The sequence below is a fragment of the Onychomys torridus genome, chromosome 4, assembly GCF_903995425.1.
Source record: "Onychomys torridus chromosome 4, mOncTor1.1, whole genome shotgun sequence".
Classification (NCBI taxonomy): domain Eukaryota; kingdom Metazoa; phylum Chordata; class Mammalia; order Rodentia; family Cricetidae; genus Onychomys; species Onychomys torridus.
In genome coordinates, this window is record NC_050446.1 from 10,760,659 (window position 1) to 10,785,313 (window position 24,655).

The window sequence follows — 24,655 nt, forward strand, 5'->3', positions numbered from 1 at the left end:
GGAGGACTGGCTGGTAAGGTGATTGATGCCAAGCATGAAGACGTGAATTCAGATCCTCCCAGCACCGACCTGAAACCCTCGCAAGGTGGTACATACCTGTCACCTCAGCGTGGGGACAGAGATAGATCCTGGGATTTGAAGCCCAGTCAAACCCAATTGGTGAGATCCTGTCTCAAAAATATGTGGGGCTGGTGAGATGGCTCAGACAGCTGCAAAGCCGGATGGCATGAATTTAATTCCATGTAGTGGAAGGAAATATCAATTTCAGAAAGCTGTCTGACTTCCACCTGCATGCTATGGCATGTGTGTGCACATGCATGTGTACACACACACACACACACACACACACACACACACACAGACACACCACACGCACATGCACGCGCGCGCGCACACACACACTGAATAAAAATTCAATTTAAAAAGGTGAAGAGTGATTTAGAAAGACACTCGATGTTGGCCTCTGGCCTCATGTGTGCATTTGCACACAGGTGCATATGCATACACAGATATGTACACAAATAGAACACATATATACAGTACACACACACACAGAGGTAAATAGTTTCACATGCTTAAAAAAAATCTCAAGAACAAGAAATGAGTGGGGAAAAACAAACAGTGTAAGACATGGAAGTTTGCAGTAAACAGAACCAACAACCTGATGGCCTATTTAATCCTCCCACTGAAAAATGAGTGCCTTGTCTGTCTGTCCCTGTCCAAGGCTGATGCCAGCACCAATCTTTCCACTACAACTTACGTGTGCCCCAAGATGGGGCACAGAGGACAGCAGCTGCCTTCTGCGGCTCGGGGCTCGAGCATTGGGGGGTAGAAGAGTTCCTGCACATCAGACTTCTGTGACTTCTGCAGGAGCCAGGCCTGGGAACTCCAGGAGAGTATAAGAAGAACCACGAGGCACCTGGGGTTGGTGGCTGGACATAGTCTTGCCACAGAACAGAACACTTGTAGAAACTGGGGAACCCCCCCAGCTGTGAACAGAACCCTAGGCTTTATGCTCTGATCTCTGAGCATCTCAAAGAACTGCAGGATTTTGATTCCAGGCCAAACTTTTAATAAAGAAAATTCATCCACAGATGCTCTGCTATTGGCTGATATATCCAGTTATTGGAATCTGGGAGATTTAGTGGCAGGGGTTGTTTTATTTGCTCTCTGGATGGAGCCATTTTTCTTATGTATTTAATCTCTGAGCAGAATATTTTCCCTAGCAAATACACTGTCTGAGACAGCAAATCCATGTGGCCCTGTCACATCCTTATTTTGTCTTTTAGTGATTCACAGAATGGGCATTTGCTCACTTATGATTTTTTTTAAACTGTGTCATTAAGGAGAAATTATACAGAGATCAGCCCACAGTTACCATCCGTAATCACAGAGCCGTAGTCTGATGGTGTGTGTACAGGGCTCCATCAAAAGGGGATAGGGCAGAGGCCTCACAGCTTGAATGATGGCTTTACTGAAACTTGGGTCTTTTAGATGAACAAGCAGCCACTCTGTCTCATGGGGGTAGGGTTCTATATGCTGTTGCACCCCCAGATAATTTGTAAACATGAAAGTATGAAAAAATGCCTCCCACCTCTGAAAGTTTTAATTGGAAGCTCCTCCCGTGTCCGTGTGGCCCTGAGAGCTGACTTGCTCAGGGAGCCTGGCAGTTAATGAGGCTGTAATTAAGGATCAGCTTTCCCCAGACCTCCCCCTCTCTCCTCCTTCCTCCTTGTCACCTCTTGGTAGATCCTGCAGACTCCCAGGCAGAAGAGAAACCAAGAGAAGAAAAGATTTCTTCTCCTTCTCCTCCTCCTCCGTCTTCTCCCCCTCCTCCCCTCCCCCTCTTCTTTTGAGACTTACCTATTTTGGATATCTAAACCACTTCTCCCAGGTCCCAGAACATGTTGGATGAGAATACTCCTGGAAGGACCGAGAGCCTTCGGGAGGGAGGGAGGGAGGGCCTCCAGCAGGTGGGGAAGAGGGGAAGCCTCTAAGGTGTGTGTGTGATGGGGAGAGGCTCTGAGCCTAGAAAGTAGATGACCAGAGAGCATGCTAGGACCCCATGTCTGGGGTCTGGTGAACACAGTGAGAGAGAGCCAAAGTGGGCCCTGTTCTTGTACAGGAAACTAAGTGTGTACAACCTGAAGGTTGAGTTCTGTTACATTCAACCGAGGACAGCTATGGATGTGGCCCGAACAAAATCATGAATTTACTTGAAACAATAAGAGATATTATTGTAATTTTTTTTGGTAACTTGAACTTTGTAGATAACATCATGTCAAAATGTCAAAAGACTGGACACACCAGATAAGCTATCTGTATCAGCAGCCCACATAATCACCAAGGAAGGAGCCTAGGGTCCAGGTTGTGGTCCTTGGAGTAGCAGTGGCTGGGAACACCATGTCAGGCCTGGCTGGTCAGTGCTCAGCACCCCTCTAGAGGTCTCCCAGGTCCCTTCTCACCATCACATACAGCTATTGTCCATAGCTACTTCCTTCCTAGTTGCTCACCATGGCAGTGATGCCAACTCCTAGACAGAACCATTGTCTGTCCTTAGACATCCCTAGACTCTCAATTCCACAGCAGGACTGAACATCATGGGTATCAGTTTGTCCCGAGTACCATCAATATCTTGCCTGGGGACCAACCAGCTGCATGGACATGCATGGAGACATGGGAGACTAGTATGCTCACTGGTTGGTGAACATGCACCCTGAACCATGTCCACCCTGAGTGGGGTGACAGATGTCCAACTGTAGAGGTGAGAGGAGCTAGCTATCACATCCCAACCCACAACAGATCATAGACAGCGGCCACCTTGTCAAATCTAAGGTTAGGTACATCACCATATGCAGGGAAAGTTCCTCTCATCCATTACTTCTCTACCTGGCATTAAATTCCAGGGCACTCTAGAAAGGCTCTCAACCTGGGGCTGTGATTTGTCCCACAAGAACCTCAGGACTTTCTTAGATATGGGGATCCACCTGGGTGTCCCAGGACATTATCTGCATGTTGAGCTCTTTGGAATTGTCAAGATATACACATCTAGGGGTCTCAGGGAGGACTAGGCACCTTCTATCTAGATCTGTGGCAATCCTTGGTGAAAGGCTGGGCCGGAAGTGGGTAGGTTCACTGTCGCTGACTTAGCATCGTCTCGGCTGGTGACTGCCCACGGCCCTGGGGCTGTCTGACATGGGTGTCTGCTCTAGTAGAGAAGTGTAGGTGAGGGGTGGGAGCCCCCCGGGGCAGCCCCAGTGGGAGAAGCACCAAGCCTTTTCTGGCTTTGGGGAGTAGGAGGCTAGGGTCCACCGTCTAGAAGGTAGCTGTGAAGACCCTGTATGTCTGTCACATCTCCCTTGTCACAAATGACAAGCAAAGCAAGGATGTCTCCTAATGTCTTTATTGTTCTTCAGATAACTGAACAGTACAAAGTTGCCCTCTTCTACTTATTTTTTCTTAAAAAATGAACTTTCCACACATGGCTGCCCTTGGGGAGTTTCTTCCTGTTGGAAACTAAAATTTCCCAAGATGCGTCCTTCCCATCCATGGTTACACGATTCAGATAACTTGACAAGAAGAGAAAAATTCCACTGGGTTATTATCAACATGAACTTGACTATGTCTCCTACGAGGGCAAACACTGATTTTTTCTTTTTTTTTCTTTTTAGAAACAGAAACCATCCACTTATCAATCCAAACTACGGCATCGCATGACAACATTCATTGCATAAATTGAACACACAGAGTTACCACCTTGGGGTATAACAGACGGACACCTCACAACCTAGCTACAGGGTACGCAAGTTCAACAACGTGGGTACGGCAACTTCACTCTACGCACACCCACCATCGCTTCGGGAAAGTACTAGACACAGGTCCATGAGCTACCGGGAGTCTCAGCACAGTTAATCTAAGAGATAACAACACAGTCAAGAAAAAGGCAGCTGCGATACGTGTGGGCTAAAGCAGCCTACACTGAGTGCCGCAGGGGCTGGGGGACTCCGGGTCAGGGGGATGGCCATCACGTCATCGAGCTGATCACGACCTAAGGAAATGTCCATGCAATCCTAACAGTGGGTTGTTCTTGGGTGAGAAGGGCCAACAGTCATCGCCTTGCTTCTTTGAGTTATTTGACCAGAGAGGGATGGGGGTGGGATGGGGACAGCCAGGGAGTCTTGGGCTGCAGTTCCATCCACATCTATGGCGGTTTCTTCAGAAATCTGTGGCCCACCTGCATGAGTAGTAGGAACACAGAAGTGACGCCATCCCTGGGCGTCAGAATCACGCTGATTTCTCAAAATCAGGACTGTTAATATTCTTGGAATCATTTTGGCAGCTGTTTCATGGAAATGTCCTCCAGGTGAGGACTTGGACCCTGGGCTTCTGGGAAAGCAGGAGCTACAACTCATCGGAGCGGATGACGTGGAAGAGGGTGACATTGTAGAGGGTCTGATGGCCGTTGTTCCAGGCATACAGCGCGCGGTCCTTAGGATTGTAGTCCAGCATGGAGATGTGGGAATATTTGTTCTGGAAGGGGATGTCAATGTACTCGTAGGTCGAGGCATTGGTCTGGTAAGCATAGTGGACCTTGGTGCCCCCCGAGTAGCCGTTGGTGACGTAGAGGGTCCCGCAAATGATGAAGGCCTCACCGGCGCTGCGCTTGGGGTAGCTGGTGTTCCATGTCTGCAGGATCTGCAGTGAGATAGGATCCAGCTTGCTGATGACTATGTTGCCGGCATTCTGGTTTGTGGCATAGACGGCCCAGAGCCCATTCTCGTCCACCATGAGGTCGATGTCTGAGTGGCCACCCCAGGCATAGTGGTACATGTTGTTGTAGCCAGCATAGTCCAGGCTGCGTGTCTTCAGGATCGTCTCTGTCTTCAGGTCAAACCTGATGATAATGTGACTCTGGAATTTGTTAAAATAGATGGAGCCATTGTAGACCACCTGGCCCGTGCCTGACCAGGGGTGCGGGAGACGGTGTGAGGTAAAATTGTCCGTGTTCATGAAGTCCACCATGGACTTGTACTCACGGACAAAGCGGTTGTTGTGATAACCATCCATATACCAAACCTGTGGGGAGAGCAGACCTCGTTAGTGTCCCACAGCAGGAGGGTGTGGGAACAAAACAGAAGGGTCTGTCTGGAAGAGCCATCAAGACTGTAGGCCATTCTGTCCTACCTCCAAGAACACTGGATTCCTGCCTGGTCCCCACTCAGGCTGATTTTCAGGACCCCTGGGAAGGGTAGGATACAGTGGAGGGACTTATATGGGACAGGCAGGAAGGTGCTCTGGAATCTCACACATCCACAGTCCACAATATATAGTCTATGCAATATACACCAGTGGTTGCTATGGGAAGACCCACCAGGTCCCTAGATGGAGTCCTCTCTGGAGACATGTTATAGGACAAGGGTCATTGTTGGGCCCTGGCCAAGGGCTGGGGAGTGTCACCGAAGCTGGGACTCAATGCGGGAGTCAGCCTTGTAAAGGGTATGGCTGCTAAGTAGATACACACACACACTGGCAAGCTTCTGTCTGCAATGACAACTGGCTCTCAAGGTCACTGGGAAGGGCCATTTTCCAGTCTCACCATGGGACACTGAGTGAGTCCTCTCCACTCCACCAGGCAGTTACTGAAGTACAGTCTGAGTCATCATCTATGCTGGGGGAGGTGTGCAGGGAAAGGTAATTAACTGGGGCTTTGGTTGGCTGTGGGGGGCAACAGTGCATTCCCTAATCTGGGGAAAACACTTTTCAGACTGGAACGTGGGCCTCAGGAAATCAAGTAACAAACTGCCGGAGGCCTGAGTTTGAAGGGTTACAAAGGAAGTGATTTCTCATGACTCTTTGCATGCCAACAGACCCAAGAATCATCTGTAGTTGGAACAAAAACCTTTAGTCATTTTGAAGCAATTTTGTAGCAAATGAGAAAGGGGTGGGGCTAGGAGGGGAGACCTGGCAGCGGTATCTGCCTGGCATTCAGACAGCTGCTTTATCCACTGATAGCTGAGCAGGGATTAGGGCTGCCGCAGCTCTCGGGCTTGGCATGACGTTTTTGTAAAAACAAAACAAAAACCCCCAAAACCCCCCAAAAACCAAACATTTGTTCCTGAGACATGGTTCAGATGCTTGGAAGCAGATGTGCCTTTTGTTTTTAATGAGATTAAAAACAACAACAGCATGACAGGGTCTCGTGTGAGGTGGTTATTATCACCAGTCTCTCTCCGACCATCCCTCAGTGATATGGGTCACGGATTAGAATGGAGAGGAGTATTGGAGGATCAGGACATGCACAGATCACCCCCTGTCTCTCTGGGGAAGAGCTGCCCACCCACTCCGCCCTCATTGGGCTGCCCCGTGAGACAGGGAGTTCTCCATCTCTTTGCAGCTTTTGTTGAACCACCTTCCATTAGCCCTCCCCGTCCACTTATGAAGAAAACCTTTCTTAGCGCTTTGGAGCAGGCCCTCCATCATGGTGGAAGCTAGTGATTGGTTTCTGTGTTTCTTGAGCCCAGTGTGTAACCACCAGTTTCTAAGTACTTTTAAAGGGTCTCTTCTCCCACTCACTGGCAAATCAGACACAGGGCATACCACTTTCTGAAAACACAGATTTACGATGCATTTGGGGAGCGGGCTCCAGAGACTGATTATTCAACCTCATGCTAGGGAGGCTGCTTGGGACATGGGCCATTCTGCAGAGGAGAGGACGTGACTCAAAGCCCAGAGAGCCTCATGGGAAGGAGCCCCATTTCCTCGGGGGGGGGGGGGTTGCTCCTCCCCTTGGCACTGTGACCTTCCCATCTGAAATGCCCTTGGTTTCTGTTCCTTCCAAGGTTGATGGTTTAGACCAAATTCAGCCAACTTGGGCTGATGCTGTCCCTGGGAAGTGACCCCAGAGACAGTTTCTGGCTCTCATGTCCTCTGGAAGGATCCAACTAGACTCAAGAATGCCCAGCTAAAGGTGAAGGGCGGAGTAGAAGGGGTCAGGATGCCTACACAATTGCATGACTATCTGGAGGACACAAGTGTCATCATGCACTATTAACCCTCCTCATATGAGCCCATGGACCAGCTGAGCTGCCTTTGAGGCAAGACTTCCAGCTAGTAAATAGAGGAAACCAGTGCAAGAAAAGCCACCCCACCTTCATTTTTCTGTCTCTCAATAGCTGACCCCTGAGAATTCTGACATAACTGACCAGAACACCCACAAAAGAGAAAAACACACTCCTTTTTCTAAGTAACTTCACAAGTGAGACTGTTACAACAGCTCGTGAACCATGCCTCAAGTTCAACCCCACCGCGACCTGTGCATGAACAAGGATTCCTTTGATCCATGCTTTATCTCTCATTGCCCTTCTCCAGCTGCATAGTGGACCTCTAAAAAAGCCTGCTCTTCAGGGAATGAACTCTGTGGATAAGGAAAAGGAATATGTCAGCATATCCTAACGTCCAGACTTAGTTACAGATTTTGTAGTTTCCAAGTCCCAAATCCTATCTGTGGCCACTGCTCAGGCAGATTGGGGTGTCCTTCTAACATCTGTGCTTGATTCTGGGAGCATCTTATCTTTCTGCTTCGTCAATTAACTTGCTAACTTTGCCTCTGTCTCACTCTGTCCTTCTCTCCTGGGGTGGAGGCCAAGGGCCCGGGCTTGCCTGTGTAGAGGTCCCCAAAGCTTTGCAGGGCTCCTTGAACTGTCCTGTACATCACCAAGTTGTATCTGAATTGCTGGTTTCACCATTTTCCGATGAGAAAACTGATGTCAGAGAGGTCTGCTTAACTGTACTAAATTCAGTTGCTTTTCAGTGAGGAGGGCGGCCAGGGTAGGGCTGCCAGGGCCTCTGCCCAGCATCTTACAGTACAGCCGAGGTGTTAGGTGATGCTATTTCAGGGCCTTTCTTAGTAACGGGACTTTAGTTAGCTCTTCTCTCTGGCTTGGCAAGTATTTGACAAATGTCCTCCTGAAACTGCTAACATCAAGGAATTCAGCCTTGGAAAAGATGTTCTAAAGGGAGCTGTTAGTGAAGGGGTGGAGAGAGCCTCAGTGGGAGGCTAGGAGGAAGTGGCAGGATGCCAGCCACCCCAGGAATGTCCCAGTAAGTACTCCCACTGAGAAAGGATTAGAAGGGATGTCTAAGCTGCCAGCAGACAGAGCTGTAGGGACCCACATATCTGCATAATCTAAAGCATTCTGGATAATTCCACCCTCTGTTCTAAGGATCATCTGCTGGCTTTGATGCTGTTTAGACAAGGGAAGGGGCCTTGAAGCACAGAGCTAAGTGAGGGTTTGAGCAATATGCCACCCCTCTGAACAGGAACCTCCTGGGGGTGGCGGGAGCATGATACAAGCCTCCTCGCTGATATCTTGTGTAAGCTAGACTGGACTTCTAAGGTGGGGGACCAGTAAGGGAGCAGAAAGGGGGGGTGAGTGGTACATGACTTTGTCAGGGTGTCCCAGAGCAAGTAGACTGTGAGCCTTAGAATCCAGAATGGAGTCTTTGGAACTCCAGGGTTCTGGAGGTGTGGCAGGGTAGTAGGCTTATGTATTCTATGCACAAGATGGGAAATATAGCCAGCTCCTACCAAGACCTTCCTACTTCTAACGCTGGTGAAAAGGGCCTGGCCTCTGTTGGGGGCTGAGGGGCTGTGGAAAGCGCACAGGAGGTTTCTTAGCACAGCACCTGTACACAGTTGGTGCTTGATCGACACAGAGAAGAAGGCCCATGCAAAGGTATCCCAAGCTAATTTTGTTCTAACAGCTTACACAGAGGCAGTGGGGGCAGCTGGCTCAGCACAGCCCCTCAGCACACGCTAACGAGAGGCTCTGCAGCTTCCTGAAGCCTCCTCCCTGGTCCCACACAATTCTTCCCTCTGCTTCACCCCATCCCTCTCACTGAACCCTCCACAGGGACCTGCTCTAAGGCCAACATCAATTTCTCTCTCTCTTTGTGTGTGTGTGTGTGTGTGTGTGTGTGTGTGTCAAGTTATTGGTCTCCCGTGTGTATGTGATCAAAAGTGAACAGGAGATTGGAAGAAAGCAAAACAAAACAAACACTGCTGGTGTTGATCAATGGCAGGACGAGGCGACATGTCACTTAGCAGGCTGGATGCATGGGCCACTGTGGGGAGCACGTGGTTCTGAATGACTGGAGCCTAAAGTGCCCAGAGCAGCACCCAATACTGTGTGTCTGCTGCCAGTCGGCAACCTGCCCCTTTCCTGCTGTCAGCCCTCATGAAGGCCCCTCCACCTTCTAGCCACGATGTCTGCTACCAGAATCTCCTCTCCTGGAAGGCAGACATGAAGCAGAAAATAGAGACTTAATTGTCACAAGCACCCATGGGTATCCTGACAGCTTTCTGAACCTGCTTCCTTGCTATGCCTTGCATCCTAGAGGCCAAGGCACATATATGTGATATCAGAAGGCTCCAGACTTGGGCTCCTCTCTTTGCTTGGCTAGCCAGTGTGGTGTTGCTGGTGGTTTTCCTGCTCTGTGATATGGGGAGAGGGCCTTTGTGGGTGGCATCAGGAGCCTCAGTCCAGAATCTCACAGGTTCAGTGACACCAGGGACTAGCCTCTGAGGACCATAGTTAGGACATGGCCTATGAGTGGTATTAACATTTTCTCAGAAGCCTGGAAGGAGGTTTTGGTGCTGGAAACCATACAGAGAGCATGGTGTGTGGGAAGGTGGGTGGGGGCACAGATGTATCATTCTCTGCAATCCAGAGCTCGAAACTAGACATGAGATGGTTGAGACAGAGCCTGGCACACTGGCCTGGGCTTCTTAAGCACCTCCTGTCTTGGCCCTGTCTTTCTCCCCATAATGCCATTGTCATCCACATCCATAGTAAGGGGTGTTCCTAACCAAACTTCAAGCAGAGGTAGGTTTTTCTGATGGACTGTGGGTACTAGCACAACCTAAGTGTCCTAGTTAGAGTTAATGGTCTACATTAACTGTCAGCTTGACCCAACCTAGAATCAACAGAATAAAGAGTCTCAGTTGAGTAATTGTCTTTGTTAGGTTGATCTATAGGCATGCCTAGAAGGGACTGTCTTGATTGCCGTAACTGATAGGAAGGCTCATCCCATTGTGGGCAGCACTGTGCAGGTGGTCCTGACCTACGTTAGAAGGCTAGTTGAACACAAGCCATTGATTAGCATCCTCCATGGTTCCTGCTGTAGTTTCTTGGATATGGGTGAGTTCCCTAGACAGAGGAGCTTTGAGGAGCAGCCAACAGGTCTACCCTCAGGTTCCTGCTTGAGTTCCTGCCCTGACTTCCCCTAATGAATGTGACCTGAAAGTGTAACATAAAATCAACCCTTTCCTCCCTAAGTTGCTTTGGTCAAAGTGTTTTTATCACTGCCACAGAAAACAAACTAGAATGTTGAGAAACTATGTTACCATCACAGTCTAGGAAACAGTGCAAACAACTTATTCCCACACATCCCTGACCCTATTACACGTTAGCGGCAGCCCAGGCACCTCTCCAGAGCTGCCTGTGTACTTAGCAGCACTGGTCTCTAAAGCTGACACATCTACAGGGTCTTTGGCCCACCCTGTTGCCTCTTATTTCCGGTACTGCCCAGTCTTGCTCTGGAGAGATGTGAGTCTCTCTTGCTCTGCCTGCCATGGAGAGATGTGATAAGGCTTACAGGACCTCGGATTTCAGGCTCCTTTCTCTGGGCCCAGGGAGGAGCTTCCAGTTCAGCCCACTATCCTGCAGACCTCTGAAAAGAAGAGCCTTGGGGAGAAGTGCCTGGATCCCCGGGAGGCCCATCCTGGCTGCAGTGATTAGCGCTGTGCTGCATCAAAGGACCCTGATTCACAGAAGCACAGCTTCCCTTCCATCTCCGTTAGAGCCTCCAGAAGTCCCTGACTGCTCCTTACAGGCCTCCTCCATTAAGGGGTCTCCCAGCCTTGGACTCCCAATGCTCAGTTCCTAAAGAGGCCACAGCCCAGTCCCCAGGAAGGAGAAGTCGGCAAAAATGGGCCATTGGCTCATGTTTCTTTTCTGAGGTTTGCCCAGGGGGAAAACACCCAGGAAACAGGAACCCGGCCTCTTCTCAAAATCAAAAAGGAACACAGAGCTTCTATCAGCCATGAAAGGAATGGCAAATGAGTACAAATCAGCTGTCATTAAAACAAGAAAGGCCTAATAGATTCTATGCCCGAAGCAGAGGCAGTGATGGGAACCGCCCAGAGCGGTCAGCACACAGGAGATGTCCAAGCACCATGACTGTCACCACCATCCTCAAAGGGACAGCCTCCCCATTCCATTATCTGTCATTTGTGTTCGTAGAGGGGCCTCTACCAGCTTTCCTAGGAAGAAGCCCTTGGGAAGCTCTGGCTCTACCCAGTCTACAGCCCCTGAAGCTGTCTGCCTGGGAGGTCGACACTAGGGAGAGGGACAGAGACCAGGCCTTTTAAGTCTTTTAAGAGCTCCAGGGACACTTACCCTGTTATCTCCTTCTGGGGCCAGTGGGTCTGTCATCCAGGACCCGAACCTTGAGCCAGAGGTCTTGACAGTCACCGGGTCACTTATGCCTGTCAGCTTCCCGCAGGCTGGAACAGAGTGCACATGAGTCAGAACTAACAGACGACTGAGAGCCTTGGACCCCTCCTCCAATGGCACAGCTGGGCTTGGGGGGGGGGGGCTTCATCCTCTTTCTCTCCAGATCTGGAGCGCAGCAGCCCATAATGGCAATTAAACAAGCCCCAGCAGTGTCTCAGAGGAGCCACCTCTTCCTCTAAAGAGAACAATTGAGCAGGCCTTAGCATGACTCCTTGCGAGCAAGAGGCCAGGGCAGCCCCAGTAACAAGTGAGGGTTGGTCTTAGCAAGCCTCACTCTTCTCTGGAAAATGGGGCAAAAGAGCTCAGTCCTCTCTGGCCGCTGGAATAAAGTACTTAGCCAGCATGGCAGGAAGCAGGAGGGAATTTAGGCTCTATGGGAGATACTGGACCCAGGCAGAATTCACCTCCCCATACAGAAAGACAATCCTAGCCACCCACACTGTGGGAGCACCTTCCTTGTGCATGTGTCTGTCCTCCCTTGTGCATGTGACTGTCTCGGAAGCATCTTGGAGGCAGATGGAGGCTTGCTGCTGTCCTGCTATGTGTGTGTATGGGGGTATCTGTGGGCTTTCCATGTTCTCAAGAGGAGCAGCCCCTGGCAGGATGGCTGGGATTTGAGCATCATGCTCTTTGGGATCCTGACTATGACCTCTGCAGCCCTCCCACCTCACAGATGGCCAGAGATGACCTTAGCGCCACAACTTGGTCAGTCGGGAGTGGGTAAGGCTGTGATCCAGCATTCCTGCCTTAGCCTGCAGCGTACTTGCCAGCTCTCAACCTCCAGATTAAGCCTGAGGTGCAGGACTCTTCCATCCCACCAGGTCAGGCTTGAGTGTGACCTCCCCCAAGTCTATAAGATACCCACCAAGGGCCACATTAACATACATACACAGTGTCTGCAAAGTTCAGAGAAGATCCAGGTGCTTAGGTGAGATTGTGAAAGACTTAACCTGAGACCACAGGGAAGCAGAGATAATCCTACATAGAGCAGGGCGGGTCAAGGCCAGGGGAGGGTGCGGCTCGCCATGCTTCCACACTTAACACCATCTCCCCAAGCCTGAAATGGGGTGAGCAAGTCCACAGTGGCACTGTACGAGACTGGCAAGATGAACTGCTCAGCGTGGCCCAAGAGCCAGCAGAGAGGGGGCCTTGGATGGAGGGAGCCCAGCAGGATTGAGAGGACATTGTATGCACTGCAGACACTCCAGGCCTGAATTCCCACCAATGCCCCAGCACTGGCACTCCTGCCCAGACTGGGAGAAGTGCCACACTGTGCCCACTCTCCTGTCCCTTCCCCAAAGGTACCCCCCTTCCAGGAGGAACTTGGGTGCAGGGTCTGAGAGGTCCATTGCTGAGCACAAAGCATGCCCACTTGGCCTCTGTACATACTGCCCTGCCCTGCCCAAGCCCTGGGTTTGGAGGAGACACCAAGGAAACAGAAAGAAAAAAGAAGGGCACCAGGGGAAGCCAAGGTTGATCAGTGTCGGCAGGAGCTGGAGGTGAGGATCCTGATGGGTTTGTAGAAAAATTTCCTTTCCATGAGTGCTGGTACCAAACACACACACACACACACACACACACACACACACACACACAAATTCACACACGTTTGCACACCTGCATGCTTCTGAGGTTCAATTGGGTTCATTGGGGGCTTTCTGCAGAGGCTGGGCAGGGGATGCCGGATGCTCAAGCTGGACTCCACCCCTCACTCACTCCCACTTTTTCTTCCTTCGCTCCTGTTGACTTGGGGGTGGGTGTTGGGTTGCCAGGAGACAGAGGATCCCTCCAAAATGGGTGGTAATGGAAAGAATCCAACAGAAGCCAACCCCTTTGCAGGTCCTCTTCCCAGATCCCATTCTGCCATCCAGTCCCAGCATCCACAGAACCATTGGTCCCTGTAATTTCTCATAGGTGGTCTCCCACCAATCCAGGATATATGATCTATGAGCTTCCTGGAGGCTAACGTCCAAAGAAATCAGCATGCACAGGTGTCAGGGCTGGCGATCCATGTGGAAGACATCCTTATCACCCAATGGCATGCGGTGCTTGAGGCCAACACGTGACTCAGCCACACACTAGAGTTTTCTGAGATGCCAACTCACACTAGATCTGTCCCAATCCCCTTGGAGGTCCCTTCTTGGTTGGACATCTTCTCCTGAAGAAACCTGACATCTTCCCGTGTATCACCTGAACATGACAGAGTTTCAGAGGAATGCCCAGCCCAGCTTGGATGCCTAGCTCTGGTCCTAGCCTTCCCTGCCTCCAGGGCCAGGCCTGTTCTATTCCCACTCTAGAACAGCATCCCAACTTCCCACCAAGCTCCTAGGGCTGGGCCCAGACACATGCCTAGACCCTAAAAATGACTTCAGCTGAACCCCACATTTCCTAGGGTTGCCAACAAAAGCACCTGGGGCTTGCTGCCCCAGGAAGAGGTCTCCTCCACGCACCCCACTTCCCCATAAACAAAGGACATAGCTCTCAAAAGAGCCTCTCAATTCACCAGCTGAGAAGTGCTGGGGTCAGTAGGGTTAGCCTCTGGGGAGTGAAGCCCATCCTTCATGTTACCCGTATTTGCTTCAGTTACCAGCAAGCAGACACTATATTACCAGTGCTGCCAAGAGAGCAAACCAGCATGGGTGAACAACTCACGCTTTCCAGAATACGTCTGGATTGTTCAGTCAGTCCCCCATGAGCTCAGATGGGAATGTGTGACTCTGCTCTCAGCCAGGTCAGGGGCAGCTTCGAACAATCCTACCACACTCTGCCCAACTGTCTCCCCACCTTTTTTTTTTTTTTTAAACTATCTCAGAAAGTGACAGGAAGTCTATGTCTGAGTTTTACAGGAAGGTTGCCCAGGAGGTCCAGCCTGCCAGCCACACCCAGCCTTTTTCTGGTGTGTTTCCCTGGTGTACAGTCTCCAGGGCAGTCAACCTTTCAATGCTCCAGTGCTGGCTGAGGAGGGTAGGGAGGCATGGCCAAAATGTCTCCTGTTCTCTGAGCAGCTGGGGCAGGCACAGCTCCCAGGACCCATGGGGCTGGAGGCTGCCTGCCCTCCTTAAGTCACGGAGTTATTTTTAGTTCTCTGTCCACACTAGTTTTGCCAAGACCTCTCGAAATGACAGGCTCTAAAAGAGTCCATGGCAGAGGCTTGGCACACCCAGTTCTAGAAAGTACCTCTCTCCAGTCACACACTCAGGATACATATGGGGGGTGGTAGAAAGCTCTGAGGCCTCAGAAAGAAGCTAAGGGAAGGATGATGCCCAGTTGGGAGGGTCTTGGAATAGAGATGCCTGGTCAAGCTGGGAGCTAGACAAGCCATGTGCCTTGTGCACTTCTTGGGAGGATGCCAGGCTGAGAAGAGCCTGGACCATCTTAAAGGTCAAGTCAGGCTGAGTATCACTGGGAAGCAGAGCTGGGTAGGAAGGTCTGTAGCCAAGTTTTGACCCTGGCCTCCACTCTCAGTGTTTAGCCCTGAAACTAGAGAAGAGCTATGTGGAAAGAAGTCTGCAGGCTGGGAACAGGATCCAAGATGCGGATGAAAGAGCCCTAATGCAGACCCAGGTTTGGATCCAGAGCCCACAGCAGGCCTGGGAACATCATCCTAGAGTCATCCTTCCCCTCTTGCCCTGGCCAGGAAAGGCCAAGCCTCTAGTGGACCACTTTTTAGAAGAAATGGAGGAGTCAGGGCTGGTCTAGCAGGTGTTGTTAGGGTGCTGGCTCCAGAACTCTCTTCCCTTAGGCTTCCACGGCTAAATCAGCCTGAATGCTCTCCTCTGTGAGTGATCATACCACTAGCCCCATGGCCCCTGCTAGTGAAGGCCAGCCTCCACCAGGTAACTCTGGCATCTCAAGTGTTAAGAAGGTGTCTTTTGACTTTCCTTGAAGAGTACATAGAGCTCATGGCACAGCACAGCATGGTAGCCAGTGTCGCCTACCCTGGAGCCTGCAATTAGAAGCCTACTAGTGTGGACAGCTCACCTGGCTGGCAGGTAACTTGTAAGTGGGGGGGGGGGGTGGGGGGGCACAAGATTTACTAAGATGTATCCTCAGGAGAGCAAAAACCACACTTTCCCCCTTGGTTGGCCCTAGCTGTCTGGAGACTTCCAACCTACCTGCAGAAAAAAACAAAACAAAAACAAACTCCACCAAGGAGCCCTTGGCATCAGTGCCAGGACAGTATGACAGGGACACCACTTCAACCAGCTAGTCCTCAATGGCAATGGGACCAAGGAAGCTTGCAGCACCAGTGCAGCCTGAGTCTGGGGAGCAGCTGCAGTGAGCAGCCTGTGCTGGGGCCCAGATTCTAGTCTTACTCAGGTTGGCTGCTGGGATCTGACCTTGCAACGTCCTCTCAGGAAACATCAGGGTTCTGGGCAGCACTGCCTCTCTTCTGCTGGGGGACAAGACTGGTTCCAGGGGACTGCACTTTCCAGAAAAGGCCCAAGAAATGTTATGCCTAAGCTCTATGCTCAGTCTAAAAGGAAGATATTTCAAATTCTAGGTGCTGGCTGGGACGCTTGAAAAAGCATGCTACCCCATCAAAATGAACCAGAAACAACTGTAACTCTGGTCCTTGAATTGCGTTTTCTGCATGTGTGAAGACCAGGAAATTTAAGACAGTTCTGATAAGAAACTTTGAGACATGCATGGAGCCCTTACCTCCCTTACTCCCCATAAACTTGGAACCAAGCACCTGCAGGGGCAGACACACCAAGGAGCCTGGGGCTTGAGGCCTTAAGAAGTAACACTCAACTACCGAGCTTCTACACGTGCAGAGTCCCACCCACTGGGCCAGCAGTGAGTGCTGTCCACAGACAGAGACCACATCCTGGGCATCACCATCCTGTCAGTGGGCCGCTGGGGACACTGGGGGATGATGCCTCTCTGTAAGACTGAAGCAAAGACTGAATTAAAACAGCCACAGGGTATTTAGTCCTTATGCTTCGGGGCTGAATGAAGGTCTGGGACAGATGCTAAACCTATCTATAGACCTATCAGTCAACCATCTGCCACCCATTTCTATCAGCTGCTTATCTATCCATCCATCACCCAGTCATTGACCAATCCTCTACCAGTCTATCCATCTATCATCAGCTATGTCTCCCTCTGTTCCTCTGTCCTTCCACTTATTATACTTCCCCACCCCCATTTTCCTGCCTACCCATCTGCTTACTGACCTATGATACCCCCAGCTCCTCTGAGCTGGGCAGTGCAGAGCTGGTGACATGGACAATATATGCAAATTCCCATAATGACCCTAGGGCCCAAGGACTCTCTGTACCTTTGTGTTGCAAAGCAGGAGACACTGCAGTGGAAGATGGCAGAAATCTGGAGGAGACACCCGCCGTTGAGCGCCTTGCTCCTTTGGCTATTTTACAGCTGAGCACCTCAAGGCTGCCCAAACTGGGGCAGAGCCCCCTGTCCCGACCCCAGTTGCTGTTTCTTTTCAAATACATGCTCACTGAAGCCCCTCTTAAGAAAGAAATACCTGCTCAGGTCACCTCGCTGGGGCACCCCAGGGTGGGACTATCTGGCCTCATTATTCTCTCTTTGTTCCTGAATCATATGTGTCTTAACAGCCCAAGGGCAGCCACGTGAAAGCCCCAAGATCCTAGCCATAAGGTAAATTCACTCAGCTGCTAAAAATAGGCTGAGACAGATGGGAAGTCTGACTTGGCTGGGATAACCTGGAGAGCTGTGTGGGCTGCCCCCCTCTCCCAAAGGCCCATTAGCTTGGTGGCTTTGGTAATGTCCCACCACGGTCTCCATCCAGAGTCTCTTGGTTTCTCCTGGGTATAACAACCTGCCTGGTTACATGGCAGGGGAAACATTTATGGGGAAATAAACAAAACCAGCCTCTGGGCTCTTCAGAGACCAGGAAGGCCTTTAAGTGCTTGGCTGGGAGGGCTGGGAGAGAGGCCATGGTGGACACCTAAGGGAGGACTGGAGAGGACCCATAGCCTGTTCCTCAGCCCAGCACTCTATGCACCCCTAGAATGCATGACGGTGGAGGAGGCTGTCATCCAGCCCCATTCGTGGGCTGACTAAGGCTAGCAACCCCTGTCACAATGGGTCACGGGTTTCACGAGATACAGAAGCAGGAACATAAATGGGAGATGATTCCCTGGTGGCCCTGTGAGTATCTCTTCAAAACAATTAGTTCTCAGTGGCCACCATTGTTTCCTAGTTAATCAGGCCTGGGAGCCCAAAACTTTACACTTCTGTTGGGGGCAAGCCAGGAGCAACTGCTGGGGATCACCCGGAAGCCAGGAGACTACGTGTCTAGTGAATACGCCCATTCATCTGTCACCTAACACCAGGAATTTGCACTCATGTGTTGGTCTGGGCAGGTGGACACGTGTATGTGTGTTTCTGTGGAGGCCAGAAGACAACTTCAGGTATCGTTTCTCAGGAGTCATCCACCTTGACAGTGCCCCTCACCACTTTACTTCCCAAGTAAGGCATGTTGGCTGGCCAGCAAGCCCTAAGACCCACTTGTCTCCTCTCCCTTGTGCTAGGATTATTTTTACATGAGTTCTGGGTGTTGAACTCATGTCCTTCTGCTTGCTCTGGAAGTACTTAATCAAGAGAACTATTTGTTTGGCTCATGCCAAGGCTTTTGAAAGGTATTTGTTCTTTGGGATGTTTTAAATTTGTAAGGTAAGGATAAAGGGAGATGGAGTCAGAGCATCAAATGGAGTCCAAAAAAATCTTTGTGGAGGCAAAGTCACCCTAACAATACACGGTATAAAAACGAATGAGTTGGTCATTCTGTGGAGGAATGCTAAAGCTGGCGTCAGGACATGAAATGTACCATTTAAAAATGGCCCTGAATGTCCAACAAGTGCAGTCTGGCCGAAGCCACTGACTGGGTAATTAGTCAGGCATGAGAACTCAGATGCCCACCCCCGGCCCCCAAGACTGTCAGGGAACATGACTCCGAGAGGGACTTGCTCACTAGACCATTCCATCCAAGCTGCTGAGGGCCCCCACTTGTTCTGTCCAAAACCTGCTGCCACTATACCACATCTTTTTAGTTCCAACTAACCCTGGTGCATTGTCTCAAGGTGTTTTATCAGTTCTCTTCTCAGCCTGGGTGGAGATGTGTTTCCAGCCCTTCTAAAGTTATCCTAAAAACACATGCATGGACCACACACATACATATTAAGCACTCACTCCTGTGCGTGCATGAGCGTGTACACACACACACACACACACACACACACACACACACACCCATCCATTTGATAGTATGTGGCATCTAAAAATCATCTTTTTCCTTTTCTTTTCTTTTTTCTTTTCTTTCCCTTCCTTCCTTCTTTCTTTTTCTTTTTTACAAATGTGGGATTCACTGGGGTCTAGAACTGGCTTTGGCATGGGGCTTGCACGTGGGTGATGCCCTGAGGTGGGTGTTGCCTGCACTCCTTGATGCTCTCTCTGGGTGGCCCTACCCAGAAGCCCTGATGCAGCCATCACCTGCTGAGGCCAGGCAGGCACTGTGGCTTCAGCACCACTCCCTACACCTGCGTGTGTGGCAGAGTCGGGCCAGGCAGTGCCACACCCGCAGGCTGCTGGGCCTACCTAGTTTTTGCATGCATGCACGGAGCCTTTCTTCAAGATTGGACACTCTGCTCTGAAGTTCATCGTAGTCATAGGCGCCAATCTCCTCTTGCAGCTCGTTAAGCACTGACGTCAGATTCTGGACCTCCTCCTTAAACTGCAATACCAATTTGGCATCGGCCTTGTACTCTTCCAACACAGGAATCAAAGGCCTAAGTTCATCCATTTTCGCTTTTATTGCCTGCAAGGTTAAAATAAGCTGGTTCAGTGCGGTGCATGCAAGAACTTGAAATGCCCTGCCTTGGCCTGGCTTCTCGCTCTGAGAGGGAAGGTGTGCACACTCCCATTTTAGTCATCCATCAGTTATCTGGTCCCAGTGAGTCAGGATAGCGTATTAAACAGTCCTCAGAACACCAACATATTTGGGAAAGCTCTTTATTTGTCAGTCGAGAATGCAACATCTTAAGGTTACATGCTTTAGGTCACATACACAAAGTTTGTGGTTCTTTTTTTTTTTTCTTTCTTTCTTTTTCAAAAAGTGCATTGACAAGGGTTCAAACTATTCATGGGATGCATCTAGAGTCGCATGCAAAAGGAGGATCCTGGTTGGATTCAAGGTTCCTTAGTGAAATGGTGCTAAGGATTGGAAAAGAATCGTAAAAATGCATGGTGCAAAAGGCTCTCTGGCTCTCTCATGGTTACATGGGGGACTGCTTCTTCAGTCACTGGCGCATTGAAAAAACTCTTAAGTTAGCCCTGCAAGCAAGAAAATGAAACACTGTTGAAAAGCTAGCTCACTAGCCTGCCTCAAACAGCCATTAAAAGACACATATTTGCATGGTCACGTAAGAAAAATCACACTTTAATGATAGCAAAACAAGTTACTCAAATGGTGAAGGGTCTCCCTCACGGTTTCTCCTGGAATCCCTTCATGCAGTGACTACAGTGTAAAAGGCAAGGGCTTGCTTTTGCTGTCCCAGAGTCTCAGAGTCCCCAACTTTGGAACTCAGAGGGTGCTCTGTGGATGACACTCTCCAAGGAGAGCTACCTCATGTCGCTGAAGACACCTCTGTCTTCACAGTCTGCTGAGCGCAGGAGGGCAGATGCTGGGCAGGAGAGACACAAACTCTTTTTGGTCTGTAAGGTCAAGAATCTCTCTCCAAGGTTAAGTCATGATGGTACATGAGAAAAGGGGCACAGTGTTGCCCTGCCTGGGACAAGAATCAGTGGCTTGTTTTGCCTCAGTGGGATTTGTCTGCTATTATTTTATGTATATTATAGATTTATAACTTCATTAGCTTGCCATTTTGCCTACCTAATGCACTGCTTTTAAAAGGAGAATTAGTTCCTGCTTCACGTAGGGAGTGCATCAAAGGATAACATTAGCATAAAAGAAAGGGGGGACAGGCAAGGGCTCAGCGGTTTCCAGCCAAGCGGCTGTGTAATTTGACCTGTTCATTTACATCTGGGCCTGATTCCTAATTAACATGCATGAACACCTTAATTAAGGTGGCAGATAATTCCCAGCCTAGTCCTAGCGGAGAGTCATGTATATATACATACTTGGACATATGTATATATAATTTCAGGTCAAAGGAATGGAGGTTTTAACGGCCAGGGTCACCTGGAGACACAGAACACTTAACGCAGCTGCATCTACAGTGTGCCTTGTCACAGCTAAATTAGGTCAGAAGTGAAAAACTGCCCTGAGTGATCTGGGCCCAGAAATGGCTCTAATCAATTAAGCTAATCCTCAGCTAATGTGATTTACCTGCAGCAGCTGTGGAATGCTGAGGGCCTCTAATGATACCCTGCCTGGCTAAAATGCCTCAGCTGGAGGAGGAGGGGGCCTGGGACCCCTGCTTCCTCCTCTGATGAAGGAAGGAGAGAGGGGCCAGTGTGCAATGACGGGGCTGATCAAGCCCCAACCTCTTTAGTGGCCAGAGTGGGTGGCCTCGCTCCTCTCAGAGTGTCACAGCTTTGCAAGGCAGAGAACATTTCTTGTGGTGGTCCCCAGGTCCCCAGTCACTACCTCTGTGGGGAAAGGGAACAGGAAGGGGGATACAATCTGACTTGAAGGAGGAGGAAGAAGAGGAGGAGGGGGAGAAGGAGGAGGAGGGAAGGCAGGAGGGGTGAAGAGAAGTGGATAATAGAGGAAAAGGAGGAGGGAGGGGAGGAGGGGGATAGAAGGAGGAGACGAGGGAAAGCAAGAGGGAGGAGGGCAGGGAAGAGGAAGGAGAGAGGAGGAAGAGAGGGGCGGAGTAAAGCTCCAGGAGGGACACACATACCTTGAACTGCCTGGCCAGATGTTGCTTATGGCTCTCCTCCACCTGCTTGAACTTGGACTCCAGTCCTTTCATTTGATTCTCCATCTTCTCCACGTATTGCAGGTCTCTCTGAGTCCGCCTGTCCAACACTTCTATGGATTGAGACATGTTTTGCACCTGTCAAAAGGGTAACAGGTTCAAGGCAAGAGCTGCAGCAGATGTCAGGCGGTTTCATTTGTCTGCTCATCAGCCAGGCTGACCTTTCCCACAGCACCACCCCGGGAGCCAGAAGTGGCCCAAGCATGATTTACCAGTTAATCACCAGCATCAGATCGTTAGGACCAAGAACTCCCCAAACACGGCTGATCGGCTGGGTAAACATTCCCTCTACCCTCTTCCAGCAGAACTCTGACAGTAGGTACACAGATCAGGGCAGGAGCCTTGAGTTGCTCCAGGCACAGGGTTGGGGGCCATTTCTCTCTGCATTTAAGGGTGAGGCCTGTTTCTATTCCACGTTGGGGAATGACTGACATCATTAGGCAAGCGCACATAGCAAGAGATGAATCCGGAACGACGTCAGGCCTGCTTAGGGTATAAATCCCCTTTCCCCTGAAGTCTCCTGGAGTGTCCTTGCTGACAGCGTTGGTGTTCTAAGTGTGGAACGAAGGGGTAGCGAGCCGCTCTAGGCTCCGTGCCGAGCCTTTCCCCCACTGCACATGCCATCCATCACCCCCCACAATATCATAGGCAGATGACTGCTCGGCAAACACACACATTCAGAACACAGAGTCAGGAATCAATCACCCAGCAAATGAAGGATCGCTGTTTTACATCCTTACGGGCATTGTTGAATGGAGTGCAGCCTCAAGATGGGACTCTATTATTCAGCACGATTCCAGAGAGCGTCAAAGAAAAACAGTTTTGGTGCGGCCACCTGCCAGCACATTTCATTTTCAGGAAACTGGCTATGGCTGATGTGAGAATGTATGCTCACCAGGGGCGAGGGGGGCAGGGAGCCAAGGTGCTGAGGATGCTGCTGAGGATGCCGCAGTGGGTTGGGTCATTTTCTCAGAATCTAATCCAATTACTAGCAAGGAAGACGCGTCCTGAATGACAGGTCTTACTGCTGGATTTTTTTTTTCTTTCTGAATTTGAAAAAGAGAAATTTGTCCCCTTCTAGGAACAAAGTCCTTGGGATAGAGGCTTGGCTTCCCTGCTCAGTGGTCAGGGTTCCCATCTCCCACCACAAACCCTTCAGACCAGTAAGTGGAGTAAAATGGGAAAGAGCGGCAAGATGCCTTCTCATTGGCCAAAGGCCGATATTGCCCATCTCAGCACTTAAAACCATATGGGATTTTAGGACTTGAAAGCAACACACACATTCACCTTCACATTTCAATTTATAGCACAGCTGTGCATGAGGCTGACTGCTCCCTTCTCTTAGGGGGAATCGACCTGCTCTTGCTTGACAGCCTCTCTCCCCGCTCGCCGCCCCTCTGAATGACTGCAATGCTGCTTCTGGGAAAAGATGTCAAGTTTGCTCTTGTCCATCCTTCAAGGCCCAGCCCGAAGGCCATTGCCTCCAAGGAGGCTTCCTGGATGAGCTCAGACCAAGGACACTGAACTACTTGGGAACAATACCACGTTACTGGAGGGTGAGGTGGGCTTTATTCACACTTGAACCCACAATAAGGACAGCCAGTGCAGGAAGCCTGTGCCGCCTGTCTGGCTCAGAGGAAGGACAACATGGGCATCTCTGCTCAGAGCCTCTCTTCCTAGTCTCCTCCTTGGAGATATGACACAGACAAGAAGAACAGGGCTCAGATATCAACCGGTCAAATAGTGGGTGGCCTTTGGGAGCGGGGGAAGGGCTCAGCCCAACACCAGCTTTCAGGAAGAGACCACACAGTGTGGGGAGGAGATTTTCTGTCTTCCCTACCAAGGACCAATGCTTCTAATGAATTTTAAAATGTAAAGATTAGCCTTTAAATTAAACAAACAAACAAAAAATCTTAAAGATGCCAAATTATTTGGCTGCTTTAAGATGAACCAACAGACATCTGACCCCACTTTCTGGCCATCCACTCAGCTAAGTCTCCCATAACAAAACATGGGTGACAAACATACTAACTCTCTGGCAACATCTGCTTCCACACACCTCTTCTAGTTCCTGGAGTATCCCCAGAAGCCAACAAGCAATGTACAAGGTCACAAGGTCACAGGATGCTCTTAGCTGCTGTTGCAGCAGGTGCCCTGAAGTGAGGAGGGGACATGCACCACAGCCACACACCTGTCCCCATGTGGGAATGACTAATTGCTAATGTTTTTTGCCCACGTAGGCACTGGCCTGATGGCTATGCTATTTATCTCATTTGATCTTCATAAAACCAGTTCTGAGTCCCCCATGCTAACAGATATGCCAGCTCAGGAGTTAAGAAAACTTGGTCCCATCACACAGCCAGCTCAAGGTCTGGGACTGCAAAGCCTCTGCTCTCAGACTCAGACTGTGTTCTTCAGAGGACACAGCCCCATCCTTATGTCCACCTTATCCCCTCCTCTGGCATCAGATCCTAGAGGAACTGCCCAGGCATGCTGCTACTCAGTCTTCAGCAAGGACTCAAGCTAGACAAAAACAGAGCCTCTAGTGCTGGGTCCCAGGACCTGCCCTGCTGTGCCACCAGGTGGGTCTAACTCCAAGGCAGATGGTAGCAATAGAGAACCAGCTCCAGGATGCTCAGCTACGGCGAGCCGCAGGGGACCAAGGAATCCAGGGCCTCCTCTATTGCCGCTCAAGATGGCAGGTGCTGTCTGTGCCAGGCCTGGCCCCGCCCCATCGGCAGAGAAAAAGCAAAGTAGAAGAGACAGGAGGCCTGTTGACCAGGCCCAGCCCTAGAGCACAAAGGTGGAGCAGGCTTGTCTCAGCAATGCCGGCAGGCACAGTAAATGAAGGGCCTCTCTTCCAGCTAGTGCTCAGGCCCTCCCAAAATAGAGTCTACGAGGCAGGAAATGGGGCTTTAAATTTTTAAGCAGCAAAACTGTGGCCTGCATAGGCAGAAAGGAAAGCTGGGCGGCCTCATTCTCAGGGGCCCCTAGAGCTTTCTGGAACCATTTCCCAGCTCTGCCCTTCTCCCAAGGCCCCTTGGCTTGGGCCTCAGGCCCCTCCAAGCCCCGCCCCTTTGCTACAGTTCTGAATAATTAAAGGTTCAATTAGGCTCCAGTCTAGTTTGGTGTAAATAAATGTCCGTGGGA

The 24,655-nt window shown here is 50.4% G+C and overlaps 1 protein-coding gene across 4 annotated transcripts in view; it reads right to left on the bottom strand.

The window, feature by feature from the left end:
* Positions 1-3,387: 3,387 nt before the first annotated feature.
* The window catches only part of Olfm1 (olfactomedin 1), a 38,435-nt gene continuing 17,167 nt past the window's right edge, over positions 3,388-24,655 (bottom strand). For 2 of the 4 annotated variants that reach the window (XM_036186580.1, XM_036186579.1), the window contains exons 3-6: positions 21,428-21,583; positions 19,161-19,380; positions 11,460-11,566; positions 3,388-5,076 (exon numbers count right to left, since the gene is read on the bottom strand). In XM_036186580.1, the coding sequence (XP_036042473.1) occupies positions 4,402-5,076; positions 11,460-11,566; positions 19,161-19,380; positions 21,428-21,583 (1,158 nt within the window). In that variant the 3' untranslated portion in view covers positions 3,388-4,401. Of the gene's footprint in view, positions 5,077-11,459; positions 11,567-19,160; positions 19,381-19,558; positions 19,896-21,427; positions 21,584-24,655 lie in introns of those variants that run through there. The other 2 variants (XM_036186583.1, XM_036186581.1) reach the window with 1 other exon arrangement.